At 43.6% G+C, this 16,070-nt stretch overlaps 1 protein-coding gene across 6 annotated transcripts in view; it reads left to right on the plus strand.

The window, feature by feature from the left end:
* The window catches only part of pacs2 (phosphofurin acidic cluster sorting protein 2), a 220,422-nt gene extending 207,033 nt beyond the window's left edge, over positions 1-13,389 (plus strand). For all 6 annotated transcript variants that reach the window (XM_078406219.1, XM_078406221.1, XM_078406222.1 and 3 more), the window contains 3 exons: positions 877-1,106; positions 2,126-2,239; positions 8,334-13,389. In XM_078406219.1, the coding sequence (XP_078262345.1) occupies positions 877-1,106; positions 2,126-2,239; positions 8,334-8,452 (463 nt within the window). In that variant the 3' untranslated portion in view covers positions 8,453-13,389. The remainder of the gene's footprint in view (positions 1-876; positions 1,107-2,125; positions 2,240-8,333) is intronic.
* The last annotated feature ends 2,681 nt before the right edge of the window (positions 13,390-16,070 follow it).

The following is a 16,070-nucleotide window of genomic DNA, read 5'->3' on the forward strand; positions in this document are numbered from 1 at the left end:
AGTCGGATTGCTGCAATAAAAACATTTTAGTACAGGTTGAACACCGACTTTCATCGTCGTCATCCTGATGTCGTCGTCGTTGCCCCCCCTCCCCCCCGGTAATCCGGACAAAAATTACAAGCGCTCAGTTGAAAATCCCTGAGTGACCACAGGTGGCGTTGTAAACTGAATGTGAATAGAATGACCTGCCGACCCATCGCTGGCTCCCACCATCTCCCCAACCGTTTAGAGCTCTGGCTACGACCCCACTCCCGACTCGCGAGGTGCATCAGCGAGTCCCTCTCACATGCTGCTGCTTCTTGCTGTCCGCGTTATCCACTCCCCACTCGACCACCACCGCCTGCCTCTCCCATCACTCTGTCCAGTTAGCCTCTTCCCCCTCCTCCTCTTCCCCCAGAGTCGCCGACATACCCCACCTAGAAGCAACAGCAGGAGCGAGGAGAGGGAGCCCCATGGCAACTGATGGCGTCCTGTCGGTGGCAGTGGTCTGTTCAACCTGGTATTTTGTAATCAACCTCCATTTTTTAATTATTTACCCTAATCCATCTCTGTTCTGCAAGTAAAGCTAAAGTAATCACGGGACCTTCCATAGGCCTGTACCAATGTGGCTGGTAGCATTTGTGTTATCACATTTTGTTTTCCCAGCCCCATTCATAGTTCCAGCAGAGATCAGATAATGCTGTGGTGGTGGTGTCACATGGATAAATGCATCTGCCATGAATTTATTGCATATTCACGTGGATCATATTTATTGCACGGGGTTTGCTCGATGGTTCCGTTTGCTATTTTGTTCAAAGTGATGGGCCTTTGATGAACGCTAATGTGAAGTGAGTGTTTGGCAGGTTCAGTAACTTCACCCTGCTTGTCTCGTGTCAGTTCACAGAGCCTCGGTCACAGTGGAGAACTGATGGGACTGCAGGTCGACTATTGGATTGCACAACTGGCCGACAAGAAGAAGGATCCAGAGAAGAAGGATGCCGCGGCCAAGAACACACTGAAGTGCGCCTTCCGCTCGCTCCAGGTCAGCAGGCTGCCCAATGGTGGGGAGATTACAACCCTGCCCACTATGTCCATGACGGTGGTGACAAAGGAGAAGAACAAAAAGGGTAAGAAACTACAGAGAGCAGGATTTTACTTGTTTAAAATCAAAGAGCTGCAGTTGCTGGAAATCTAAAACCAAGAAAGAAAATTGGTTTAGTTTAGAGAAGCAGCATTAGAGACAAGCCCTTCGGCCCACCGAGTCCATGCTGATCATTGATCACCCATTCACATTAGATCTATAGGAAAAAAAACTGCAGATGCTGGTTTAAATCTAAGGTAGACGGAAAATGCTCAGCGGGTCAGGCAGCATCTCAGGATCCCTGACATCAGTCTGAAGAAGGGTCTTGACCCGAAGTGTCACCCATTCCTTCTCTCCTGAAATGCTGCCTGATCTGCTGAGTTACCCCGGCATTTTGTGTCTACCCACATTAGATCTATGTTATCCCATTTTCCCAATCCTGTCACACTCAGGGTAATTTACAGATGACAATTCACCTACAAACCCAGAGTAAAAGGGAGCACCCGGAGGAAACCCTCACGTGGTCACGGAGAACGTGCAAACTCCGCACAAACAGCACCCAGAATCAGGATTGTATCTGGGTCTCTGGCGCTGGAGGCTGCAGCTCGACCAGCTGTGCCATCATGCCACCCTGGAAGCACTTCATGGATGCTGCCTGACCTGCTGAGAAAGAACCGTGTCATGCTTCGATCAAATCTTAGGATTCCATTGTTTTAATTATATTGTTTAATTATCTGTAACATTGCTACTGGATGATGAGGCGTACATGAGGTTTGGTTGCTAACATTTACCTACCTTTAGCGCGGCCGGCCCTCTAAGGACATAGCCCATGTGCACTCTGTGGTAAAGTCGTCTAAATTATGGCACTGCTATTCAGTTATTAATAATAATGGGAGATATGCTTCTCCACAAAAGCCTTTTCTAAGTCCAATGCCTTGCCTTGCAACGTGTTTGCGTCCCCAATTATTTTTTGATGTTGTTTATCGTGGCACATTGGAATGCAATTATCTACTGTGCACAGTATTTTAATACCTCATGTTTATGTATGAAATAACTTTCTTACAGTGATGTTTTTGCCTAAGAAAACAAAAGACAAAGAATTGGAATCGAAGAGCCAAGTGATTGAAGGCATCAGCCGGTTAATTTGCACTGCAAAACAGCAGCAGACCATGCTGCAAGGTATGAAGGGAAAGAATTGGGCTTACTTGCCCTGTAACAATCTCTCCTTGAAAGTCTGCTATGGTTAGGTGCACACCTGTCCCTATATCTCCATATATCTCCTCCCTCGACTTCGTCCAAGGACCCCGACTGTCTTTTCAGGTGAGGCAGAGGTTCACTTGCACCTCCTCCAACCTCATCTACTGTATCCGCTGTTTCAGGTGTGGACTCCTATACATCGGCGAGACCTAGCGCATGTTCGGCAATTGTTTTCCTGAACACCTCCGTTCAGTCCGCCTTACCTTACCCGATCTCCCGGTTGCTAAACACTTATTCCCACACTGACCTTTCTGTCATGGGCCTTCTCCATTGTCAGAGTGAGGCCCAGTGCAAATTAGAGTAACAGCACTTCGTATTTTGCTTGGGGAGCTTACACCCCAGCAGGATCTGAACATTGACCTACCTAAGTTCAAATAGCCCTTGCTTACCTCTCTCTCCATCCCTCCCACTTCCCAGTTATCCAACCATTCTTACTGTCTCTGACTACATTTTATCTATTTGCTTTGTTGCTACTTTCTCCCAGCTAACAATGATCTAGTCTACATTTCCTTGATCCCCATTCCCTTTGTCCTGTTTTCACACCTTACACTTCCTTATCCATGTATCTCCCTCTCCCCTGACAGCAGTCTGAAGAAGGGTCTCGACCAGAAACATCACCCATTCCTTCTCTCCAGAGATGCTCCCTGAGTTACTCCAGCATTTTGTGTCTATCTTCGGTTTAATCCAGCATCTGCAGTTCATTCCTACACATGGTTAGGTGCACGGTTTGGCTGTGATCTTACAGATGGATCGGCAGAAGAAGAGACTGGCACTATGTTGCACCCACTGCATCTCAAAGCTTGCTGTCGTCATTTGTTGTTTGCACCATGCACTTTTGAAGTGTGGTCTTTGTCATGTAAGAAATGTAGCAGCCGCTAGAGTAGCAATGTGATGACAGCCAGTTAAGTTTCTTTCCATTGTTATAGTTGGACAGAATGGGATTGTTTATGCCCACTCGAAGGGTTTTGTTAATGTCCACTTAGAGCAAAGCTTTCTGACAGTTCATCCCCCCCAATATGCACTGCTAGCCATCTGGATTTTGTACTTGCACCCCCTGGATTGCGACTTGAGGACAGGCTGCTATTCTAGAACCACAGCTGAAACCCAATTTCAAGGATTAGTTTGGTTAATTCCAACCTTCCAATGTATGTTTTGGTGAGCCCCTTCCTTCAGGCTTTCAGAGATTAGTATCCCATATACGCAGACCTGTTCTTGCACTCATCCCTCACCATCCAGAAATTTTACATGACTAATGTCACTGGAGATGTAGAGCAAAAAGCAAAGTGCTGGAGGAACTCAGCGGATCAGGCAGCATCTGTGGAGAGAAATGGACAGGCAACCTTTTGGGTCAGGACCCTTCTTCAGACTGAGAGGAGCAGAGGGAAGAAAGCTGGGAAAGAGAGGTGGGGCTGGGAAATAGACAAGCAAGCGATAGGTGGATTTGATTGGCAAATGTAGAGTAACTGGCATAGGTGAAAAAGAGACAAAAGGATGGTTGGTCAAGGAGTGAAATGTAAAGCCCAGAGGGAGGGATGTAGGTGGAAGGGTTTGTGGGGGAGGGGAAAATAAGTGAATAAAAAGGAAATTGGACGAGGTGAAGGGGGATTGGGGTTGGTTAATGGCATAGGGTCACAAGGAATAGGAGTTGACTTAGGCCATTCGGCCCATCGAGTCTACTCCGCCATTCAATCATGGCTGATTTATCTCTCCCTCCCAACCCCATTCTCTTGCCTTCTCCCCATAACCTCTGACACCTTGAGGCTGGGACTGTCCCATCGTTTAAGAAACAGTTAGGACAGGTTTGGAGGGATAAGGACCAAGCACAGGCAAGTGGGACTAGTGCAGCTGGGACATTGTTGGCCGGTGTGGGCAAGTTGGGCAGAAGGGCCTGTTTCCGCACTGTATCACTCTTGACTCTATGACCTGTACTAATCAAGAATTTCAAGTGAAATGGGTGCGCACTGGGTTTGGGGGATGGGGGTATTACTTGAAATTGGAGAAATATGTTCGTACCTTGGATTGTAAGATGCCCTCGTGGAATACGAGGGGCTGTTCCTCCAGTCTGCGTGTGATCGTACTCTCCCAATGGAGGAGGCCCGGGACAGAACATTCAACGTGGGGAGGTGAAGGGGAGTTCAAATTATTAGTTACTGATAGAGTTCCAGGTGTGGGCTCCTGCGAGACCAAACGTGGACTTGGCGGCCGTTTTGCTGAACACCTGCGCTTGGTTCGCCGACACCTGCAGGACCACCCAATGCTAACCATTTCAACTCCCCTTCCCATTCACGCACTGACCTTTCTGTCCTGGGCCGCCTCCATTGCCGGAGTGAGGCCACACGCAAATTGGAGGAACGGCACTTCATATTTCGCTTGGGCAGCTTACAGCCCAGGGGAATGAACGTTGAATTGTATCACTTTAAGTAACTTCTCCAAACACCCCCCTCCACTCCCCCCTTCCTCCACCCTAGTCATTTAACCAGTTCCACAGTTCACCAGATTGTATCCCTCTTGAGATTACACCTTCCCTCGCCAACTGTGGGCCTACCAGGGCACCTCACTGCCCGAAGCTAATTGTTGCTGGCCTTGATTTGTCCTGGTCTTTTCTCACCTCCAGTTCTTCCAACCCCTACCCCCACCCCCTACTTTCATTCTGAAAAAGGGACCCGAGCCAAAACATCACCTATCCTTTTTCTCCAGAGATGCTGCCTGACCCGCTGAGTTACTGAGTTACCAGCACTTTGTGGTATCAACCAGCATCTGCAGCTCTTTGTTTCTACATAATTGGGGTATTGTGCACAGTAATAGAATCATGGAACTGTACAGCATGGAAACACGTCCATTGAACCATTTTGTCTATACTAACCAAGTTGGTATTCTGGGCTAGCCCCATTTGCCTGCATTTGGCCCACATCCTTCTAAAGCCTTTCTGTGCATATACATATCCATAGATCTTTTGAAAGTGATAATTATAAGCACGTCTATAGGTTCCTCTGGCAGCTCATTCCAGATACGGTCTGCCCTCTGAGGTTCCTCTTAAATCTCTTCCCTCTCACTTTTAGCACACATCCTTTAGTTTTAGAATCCTCTACCCTGTGGAGAAAGACTCTTGACTCTTCACTTTATCCATGCCTCACAGGTTTTATATACTCCAATCAGGCCAACCTTTATCCTAGGCTCCAAAGAAAAATGTCTCAGCCTATCCACCCTTTCTCAGTAATTCAAACAGGTGTATTTGTTCTGCATCCTTTCCAACTTAAAGGCATCCTTCCTAAAGCTGGGTGACCAGAACTGCACACAGTACTCCAAGTGTAGTCTCACCAACGACTTGTACAGTTGCATCATAATATCCCAACTTTTGTACTCAATACCCTACCAATGAAGATGACAAATGCCTTCTTCACCAACCTGTCCACCTACATCACCACTTTCAGGGAACTATGCATGTATTGCATGTAATGATTTATTATAGCAACGTGTACCGAGAGACAGTGAAAAGCTGTTGTTTGCGTGATATCCAGTCAAATCCAACCATACTATGCATTAGTACAGGGGCCTCCAAACATTTCAGCATGAGGGCCACATTACATATTTGGCACATTTTTGCAGGCCGTAGGAAAAAATAAAGTGTGAGTTTTATAAATTTAATGAACTCAAAAAAGTTTAGACTAGGTTATGTTAGATTAGATTAGGAAAGGTTAAACTAGGTTAGGTTAGATTAGGTTCGATAACATTAGGTTTATATGGCAACAAATAAATAATATGCAATTTTTAAAAAGAGCTTGAAATATTGGAATATATAAACATAGCACAAAAAGTAAGGAAATTTGTGTTTGGTAGATTATTTCTTTGTTGTAACAATGCTTCTTGGCAATAAATCTTATACCGTTGGAAAGCCTGTTTATTTCCCTTTTAAATGGTGCCACATTTGTAAGGAACATGCATTTGTGGGATGAGCAGCAGAGCTGAGTATATGGGTTGCGCCCATGAAAAATGTGCTAAATCTTCTCTGCCAATGCCAAACAGCTTATTCTGCCATTGACTCTTGTTCGGTGTTGTTTGGTGGATTGGATGATTGAAGTCTGAAGAAACAAGACATATTGGCAATTTAACAATTTATTCATTTAATAAACAGGAGCCTCAGTAGCGTGTGGAAGAACCATACACAGCCACAACAGCCTGGCACCTCCTCCTCATGCTGGTCACCAGCCTGGTCACACACTGTTGTGGGATGGCATCCCATTCTTCAACCAGCATTTGTCGCAAGTCAGCCAACGAGGCACCTGATTGTCAGCACCTGGGGGTACCAGAAGCTCAAAACAAGAGTCAATAGCAACAGCAGAATAAGCTGTTTGGCCTTGGCAGAGAAGATTTGGCACATTTTTCATGGGCGCAACCCATATACTCAGCTCTGCTGCTCATCGCACAAATGCATGTTCCTTACAAATGTGGCACCATTTAAAAGGGAAATAAACAGGCTTTCCAAAGGTATAAGATTTATTGCCAAGAAGCATTGTTACAACAAAGAAATAATCTACCAAACACAAATTTCCTTACTTTTTGTGCTATGTTTATATACAATTATTTATAAAACAGGAAAAATACAGTGACCACCACTGGGTGAGAGAGATGGGGGGGGGGGGAGAGAGTTGGGGTAGAGGGAGCAGCGTGGGAGCGCGGGGAGGGGGAGGGTGTCAGAGCGTCCGGCGAAGGAGCGCCGCCACTTGCGGGTGCTGCTCCCTCCCTCTCCCTCTCCCTCTCCCTCTCTCCCAGAGCCAGCGAGATCTGCGCCGCTGCTCCACTCTCTTCCCCGTCTTCCTCTAACACAGCAAAATAAGAACAAACGCAAGTGTTGTAGTTGTTGTTCAGAAGCCCCGCATCCCCGGGGGGAGCGGTGGTGGTGGCGGCGAGGAGGGAAGTTCCACTTGTGTTTGTCCTTATTTCGCTGCGTTAGAGGGAGACGGGGCCGGGGAAGAGAGTGGAGAAGCGGCGCAGATCTCGCTGGCTCTGGGAGAGAGGGAGAGGGAAGAGAGGGAGGGAGCAGCTCCCGCGAGTGGTGGCGCTCCTTCACCGGACTCTGTCACCCTCCCCCTCCCCGCGCTCCACTCTCACTCGCTGCTCCCTCTACCCCGACTCTCTCCCCGGGTGATTGGCGGTGGCGGCGAGGAGGGAAGTTTCCTTGAGTGTGTTGTTTGTGAGGGGGCGCTGCGATCTCTGGCCTTGTCCCGGCTCTGGGTCGGTGGTGATCCACTCTCCGGTGAACCTTCGCCGGCAGCTTCTGCCTCCAGTCCCCAACGCCTAAGAGCTTGCTCCGGACCGAATAAAATCTCGTGGCGGGCTGGATGTGGCCCGCGGGCCATAGTTTGGAGATCCCTGCATTAGTACAATCAAGCCAGCTTGGCATAGCCCAATCCTCAATATTTGATGTAGGAAGGAACTGCAGATGCTGGTTTAAACCGAAGATGGACACAAAAAGTTGGAGTAACTCAGCGGGTCAGATGCATCTCTGGAGAAAAGGAATAGGTATTCCTTTTTCTTATTCCTATTCCTTTTCTCCAGAGATGCTGTCTGACCCGCTGAGTTACTCAAGCTTTGTGTGTCCTCAATATCTGATGTTGCTTATAGTTATCTGTTCAAAGCACGTCGATTTAGTACACATAGGAAGCTTGCTTAAAACATTCAGAATTGGCACGGGAAATCTTGGTTTACTTTCTCAGCAGATAAAAACAAAAAATGAGTCCTCGTGAATTATGCAGAATTATGCAACACAGGCACGGGCCATGTGAACCATTGTGCTCAAGCAGCTCTTTGAAAGAATTAGGCCCATTCTGCTCCTCTTCACCCTGTTTTTGTAATGTGCCCAATTTTTACTTACCGTTTCCTAACGAATTTGCTTCCCACTCTTTCACCGTGCCAGATCATGCATTTCTGCACATACTAAAATCTCATCCATTTTTAAAAGAGAAAATGGATACTTAACTTTGCCGATGTGCTTACTCTACCTCTGATTCTCTTCCAGTGACGATTGATGGCGTGGAATGGAATGATGTGAAGTTTTTCCAGCTGGCAGCTCAGTGGTCTTCCCACGTGAAGTATTTCCCAATCGGCATTTTCACCCATTTGAAATCTGCTTATTAAACTTTCTCAGCTGTACTGGACTGAAAACCCAGCAGCTAGCCCGTGCCAAGAGCCCTTTGCAAGCTGCAAGCATCCGCTGCTTGTGTGCAGTTTTAAAGCTTTGCATCAATTAACTTTAATGTTTTAAAAAAGATGATCCAAGGCAAGGAATAATGTAAAAATCATTCCAAGTCTTGCCTGAAGGTGGTGAGAGCATCTGAAGCACTGGTTCTCCGTGACAAGGGGAAGATGGCACTTGATACCCACCATGTTTGTTTGTGGCTATTACTCATGTGTTTGTTTGGCTCTCAATATCTAGGGCTGAAGGTTGAAGGATGGATGACAAACCTGTTCACTACATGGCATAATCCATGCAGAGCAAAGATTAATTGTAAAAAGCTGACTTTAGTTGGATGTTTCTGCATTAAACCATAGTTGTAGTTCTTGGAATACAGGCAGTGTATCTTTCTCCCCAGAAGTACTTTCTGAATCATGAGTTAAGTTGGTCCTTGCCAGGAGCCCACGAGCCATTTCAGTTGTAATCATTTCACAGAGAGACCCAAAGTGTGAAGTCTGAGAATGATTACCACTTGATTATTTTGGTCTGTTTTATTTGTGCTTCTGAAGTGAGGCTTTCAGTTGCCATACAATGCAAAGTGCAGGCTTAAAGATAATACTCATTACCAGAGCAGCTTAAAAAAAAAGGGGAGTCACCTCTGTGGGGCTGCAGATAGTCCCACTAGATGCTTTTCTCACCTTCCAGTGCCAGCAAGTGGCTTTGGTTTGCGCAGGTGAGCACCTACCCGCGGCTACATATCTGTCGCACCACATTTTAGTGAGACTGTGGCATAGCTTTTGTGAGCTTTCATTTTTCAGATGCACTTCTTAGTCTTATCATTTGTGGCGATTCCTGAGGAATACATTGAGTCAAACTGATGAGATCTTTCCCCCACAAGCAGGTGCTTGTTTTCACCGTACACATTAGTGAACTGGAGCAAAACTTCCAAAATGCCCAGCGTCAGATAACCTTTTGTGATTATAATCTGGGTTCTTGAGATTTCTAACTGCTGTCTTTTGGTTTTGGAGTGGTCAAGGGTGGGATGCCTCTTTATTCTAAATGTAACATAGAGCCGTTGAGGAAATAATTTGGATCCTCTGCTTAATTTGAGTGCACCCATCATTGAAGAGGAAGGATGCCTGTTTTTCCTTGTGGTCTTGCTTATAATTTCCAATGTATATAACACTTTGTTGGTATAAGCTTTAATATTTATGGCATAATTTGTATGGACGACTGAGCTTCCTGAAACAATATAGCCTCTTGAAGGAGCGTAGATTGATTTTTTTGACACTAATAATTTATGTTGTACAGTTTTATATAGACTGGTGCAGTGACGATGCAGAATCTGACACTGTAGGCACCAAAGGATACTTGTGCTTAAGTAATGAATCTCTCCCCGTTCCTCTCCCCCTTATATGTTGTATGGGCACAACCACTCTAAAATAATGTGACTTGGGTCAGAATATATGGGTCAGAATTAGGCTTGTAGCTCATCTGAAAATAAACCATGTTTGCATTAATTCCCTTCACATTGAAAATGATTATTAATCTCATTATGAAGTCTAACCTTAACAGTGTGTAGTTTTCTGCTACTGCAAATACCTCAGACCTTTTTTTATTTTAATGTGCCAAAATATTTTTTTAAGGAATAATTCTGGGTGCGAATTCATTCGATCTCACCTGCCTTAAGTGCAACTAAATCAGGACCTTGTCCTGCAGGGTATAACTTGCCAATGAACTAGTGCCTCAGAGTGCATCCAGAGTGTTGGATTTGCAGGCAGAAAGGTGACAAGTAACACTGTAAATATCAACGTCTTAAAGATTAAATAACTCAAACGCATAGAAATGTCTGTGTTTGCCTTCAGGATCTGTGGTGCCAGAATACTCATTTCTGCATTACTTTATATGTCTGTGTGAGACCGTATATTCATCCAGATCTAGTCTAAACTTTATTGCTACTGATTTGTATAATATTAGCCACCAACGATCAGTTTCATCACTATCTCTAATTCCTATGTGGCACTTAGATCTCTGACCAGTTTATTGTGAGCACTGTCTTAAAAAAAATAATGGTTTTGGGGAGTCGCTCATTTCTACGGTTCTTCCCGCCAGTAATAGTGAGCAGATAATGTAGCACCATTTCTGCAAGATAAGGTGAAGACTTGAAGAAAGGCAGAATATCGTTAATTAAGTGGCTACCATACTCCCCTTTCTGCTGCGGTCAAAGGTGACTGTACTCAATTGGGCGAAATTGGACTTTAATTGGAAGGTGTGGAATTGATTTTGACGCGTGCTATATAATGCACCCCAATGTAAAGGGAGGTGTATAATGTCAACCCATGCCTAAATTGCTTTATCTCTTATCTGACTTTTCAACCTATTTTCTCCACACTTTCCCAGACTTGGAATGGCGAACATGACTTTAGTTAAATGGATTCCCGGATTGTATTGAACTGGTCTAAACAGGGAAGTGTCTAGTTTGATGCCTGATCTGCACTGCTGCTAAGTAAGTTATTACACTGGACTTGCAGCATCCTGGGGTCAGAAAAGAGAAAAGGTCCACTAGGATTCTTGCACCTGATCTCCCCCTCTTTCTATTCAGTGGGTGTAAGGAAGTTGTTCCTGGATGTCGGATATGAACAGAGTTGGCTTTGGTATAACGTGTCAGAAAGCAAAACCTTGCATCCTAGTCTCACATGTTTGAAGTGGCCATCTGCACTCTGTAAACTGGTGACATGTAACCATATCCTCATGAGAATTTGTGTTCTCTGCAGAGGTGGAAGTAACTGTGGTGGTGTAGGAAAGGAGATTTTATTTTAAAGTCCAGAGTTACAGCTTTCTGGATGAACTTCCTCAATGGAATAAGGCACAATGGAATAAGGTATACACAAATAAGCCCTAACGGTAAAGAGATACTACACGTACTTGCCGTTGAACAAAGATCTTTAATTTTGGAACCAGCAATGCAACTGTTGGAACAGGTGCACTGATACCAAATACATGGCTTTGCATGAGTGGGGCAAGCCCTCTGGTTCCGTCTTCATTGTTGGAGATAGGGATTAGCAATCCCATGCTGACTGACTGACCTACTGATTATTTGGGATATAGCCACTGACTTTCTCATATTTATTTTTCATGTTGCAATATGGCTGAGGAAATGAAACTGCATAACCAATACTGACTTAATTAACCTGACATACTAAAGGCAGCTTTGTGTCTGTGGAAATGTACAAGTCTATTCAAAATGGTACCACGTTAATCCTGCACTTGTAATAGGTCAACTTGTGTTGTTCACATACTGCTCCCAGGTCCTGAAGAGTTCATGTTTATTTTAATTACTGTTAAAGGACAGTTCTGCCCCAGCTCTTGATGGTTCATAATTATCACTTAATATTGGTTTAAGAAAAATGCATTTGCAAACCTCCTTCACAACCCAATTCTCAGCAGGAAACCATACTGATGAGAATCTCAACACTTTAGTCCCAAATGTCAAGATATCTAATCTGATGTGTAGCTTCAGCAGTGCATGTCAATTTAAGAAAGTGTTGGGCACTGTGATCATGCCTTCCACGTTGAAATGATATGCTATCCAGTCACATATTGGTAATGGCTGCCAGAATATAGATAATATATTGGAGGCTTGCCATCATCTGTGGGACTATTTCAGCAAGATATTGGGACCATTGTTGAAAATAGGAAACCATTTTTAGCATTTCTCCAGTGGTTGACTCCTGAAATCCAAAGTGTAAAAATCGTAGATAATCATAGGCTGAACGATCATGTAACATGACATTAAATTGAAATATTGCATGTCATGGGCACAATATTATTGCAACATTACCAAATGGTCCTTGGGAATCCTGTACGTATTTTCCATTTAATTTGTCCGCTGTCAGACAACTGTTTGAACCAGCATAATTAAATGTTGAAATTAGTCTCTTTCTCAATAATAAGTGATTATGGAATGCCCAACCCACAGATGACTATTGATTGAGACCATTTGAGCTTAATGGCATATGGAATTATAGCACTGAAATTCAATAATGATACTGTTGAAACAATTAATTGAATTATAATGGTGAGGTATGTTTTATAGTCGGATTGCAATTGGCTTGGAAAAACATTGATCATCAATCCCAGCACCGCACCCAGACATGTGGAGAATTTGGCCATATCAGTTTTGCTCACGTTTTACCTTTTTTTCCTCTCTCATTCATTGTTTTAGTTTGGTTTTCTTTGCACTGGCCTCTATTAAGAGTGTCCAGACTCCTGGGCAGTTCTCCAAAATGGAAGTCATAAATTCTTTGTTTAAAATCCTAAATATTGAAGAACACTTTTAAAAAAAAATAGCACGCCTCTTTGTTTTCAACTCATTAAAGCACTTTGACTGATAAATAAAATCTTATGGGAAAGTAGGAATTGAGAAAAGTTGAAGTAGTTGTTGCCTTGGTTTTAATTATACTGTGTGCTTGCTCGAAGGGGGAAAGAAACAGAACAGATCAATAAAACAGTGACAGTCCTAATATTCAACTTTCTTTGCTTATAAATCCTACTATAATAGAGTGCAATTTTGCTATCTGTTGAAAGCATTTGCCTTCTGACCTGGAAGCATTATGTAAGCATTGTGTGTGAAACCTCTGTACGAATGTAAATGGTTTCAAATACAGTCGCACTATGATGTGAAAATTTGCACTGTTTTGCTGTCAAGGATAAAATCTGAAGTCTTTTAATTTTTTTAATTAAGAATGGTTTGAATTTTCACTTTAGGAGGCTGATATATGATAAGATTGCAGTATTTGTGTTTTACAACCCCATTGAAGTGCAAGTTTGTTTTTCTTTATGTAACCGTGAAGACTTTATGAAGAAACAGACATGCAATACATTGGATTACTACAATTAAATAAAGTAACCTTTATCAATGTGTGGTGCCATTATGAGCAATTGGTTATTTGTTCTGCCTGGAATCTTTTAGTTACCATTTTTGACTCGACAGTAATGCACATTTATATAGCATATTTAACATAAAACATCCAATGACTCTTCATAGGAGCATCAACAATTTTGACCTTGAGTCTTCTAAGGAGATATGTTTATTCAGAGGTGAGTTCTAAGAAAGGTCATAAAGAAGTTTAGAAAAAGAATTCAAGAGTCTAGAGCCCAGATCAATAAAGAAACTGTCACTTATGATGGGTGTAGAGAATGGCAGGATGGGTAAGAGTCCTAAGTTGGATTATTGAAATCTCGATAAATGATACAGGATGAATGAGTCCTATAACCTCATTGAGACCAAGGACAGAGTGGGATTTAATGTGTTGTTGGCTTTTTAAGGAGTTCACTGCAGAGCATTTGAAGCACTGTTCACATTTGAGATTTCACCAAAGCACTGGATGGTTTCAGTAAAATTAACACTAAAGTTTGATGCACCATTTGTCTTCCAAATTGAAGCTGTGCCTGCACATTTAGTTTTGTGTTCCTTGAACCTGTACATACGTCTTTATGCCAACATTTACTCGTCTCACACCATTTTAAAAATGTTTCCAGTCTCCCCATTAAAGCCCATAACCACACATTTTCCAACATTATATTGCATATTTGCAATCCTCTCGCTCACTAATTTAACTTTATGGATCATTGTGTTCTGCTGCTTGATTTACTGCCTATTCTGCCACCAACAAATGTTGTCTTTTCATTCAAATACAAATTGTGAATTGCTGATGGACCTGGATTAATCATTGCAATATCCCATACATTACAAGCTGCCATACTTAACTCAGAAGGAACAAGTAATAAATTGCTCCTAATCCTTTGAGCCTTTTGGATGGAGTTAGTCAAGAGGCAGAATGGATAGCAAACTGTTAACATGAGATTAGAGCATAAAGGTAATCAGTCAATTTGTCAAAAGCAAGAAGCAATGTCCCACTTGGATTAATGCTATTCACTATTACATAAACAATTTGGATGGAAACTGGAAGTATAATTTTAAAAATTGTGTGGATTTAAAATGGAAGGCTGTAGTTAATGGGACCGTGACAAACTACTGTACAATGTTAAAGAAATCTCAGAACGTCTCTTATTGGTAACTAAGCAACAGTACAGATAAATGTGATCTAATGTATTGGTTAGGAAAATGAGAAGATATCATTCGTTGAAAAATATGCCTAAATGTGATAGGAACAGCAATCCAGTAGTGCAGATAATTAAATCACTAACAGTAGAGAAGTGAATAAGGCAGAGCAGAAATTTAGGCTTAATTTTTAAAGGGATAGAATTGAAAAGGAACAAAGTTATGGACTTTTTAATTTACTTTGCATATCACATAACAAATTGTTACATCATTCAACAAGGTCGTGTCTGCCACTTCTCTTGGTGCCAACCTGTACATTAGCTTTATACTGTTTGAGTCCTTTAACACCCAAATGTCTATTGATCTTGGCTTGAATACGCTCAGAAACTGAGTGGTCACAGCACTGCTGGGTGGAGAATCCCATGATTCCCACCCTGCCTCCAGCAAATACTCTATCCCCTACTCCCAATTCCTCCGTCTATGCCGCATCTGCTACAAGGATGAGGTGTTCCATACCAGGACATCTCAAATGTCCTCATTCTTCAGGGAATGGGGCTTCCCCTCTTCTGTCATAGATGAAGCCCTCACATGTGTCTCCTTGTTATCCCACAGCTCTATTCTTGCTCCCCCTCCCCCAGACGCAACAGGGCCAGATTCCCCCTTGTCCTCACCTTTCACCTCATCAGCCATCGCATACAGCACATGATCCTCTGATATCTTCGCCACCTCCAACAGGATCCCACCACTAGTCACATCTTCCCATCCCCTCTCCTTTCTGCAGAGACTGTTCCCTTGGCAACGCCCTGGTTAATTAATCGCTTCCCATCCAAACCACCCCATCCCCAGGTACTTTCCCCTGCAACCACAGGACATGCAATACCTGCCCCTGTACCCCTTTCCTCGATTCTGTCTAGGGACCCCAACAGTCCTTTCAGGTGAGGCAGAGGTTTACTTGCACCTCCTCCAACCCCATCTACTGTATCCACTGTTCCGGGTGTAGACTCTATATCGGTGAGACCAAGCGCAGATTCGGCGATCGTTTCGCTGAACACCTTTGCTCCATCCGCCTCGGCCTACGTGATTTCATGGTTGCAAAACACTAACTCCCGTTCCCACACTGACCTCTCTGTCCTGGGCCGCCTCCACTGTCAGAGTGAAGCCAAATGTAAATTGGAGGAACGGCACCTCATATTTTGCTTGGGCACCTTACAACCCAGCGGTATGAATTTTGATTTTTCTAACTTCAAGTAACCCTTGCATCCCCTCCCTCTCTCTCCATCCTTCCCCCACCCTAGTCATCATACTAGTTTTACTGTCATCCCATTGAGTTCCACTGTCTGTATTAACTCGGTATCACCTATCCCACAGACAACAATGGACCATTGTGGGCTTCACGTTTACTTGATTATCATTTCTTTCTGCATGTCTTCCATTCATTTGGCCTAAGTACCGTCTATATCTTTTGTTCCACTGACTGTCTGAAGAAGGGTCTCGACCTTCTTGCAAAAAAGTAACAA

The sequence above is a fragment of the Rhinoraja longicauda genome, chromosome 10, assembly GCF_053455715.1.
Source record: "Rhinoraja longicauda isolate Sanriku21f chromosome 10, sRhiLon1.1, whole genome shotgun sequence".
In the NCBI taxonomy this organism is placed as follows: domain Eukaryota; kingdom Metazoa; phylum Chordata; class Chondrichthyes; order Rajiformes; family Arhynchobatidae; genus Rhinoraja; species Rhinoraja longicauda.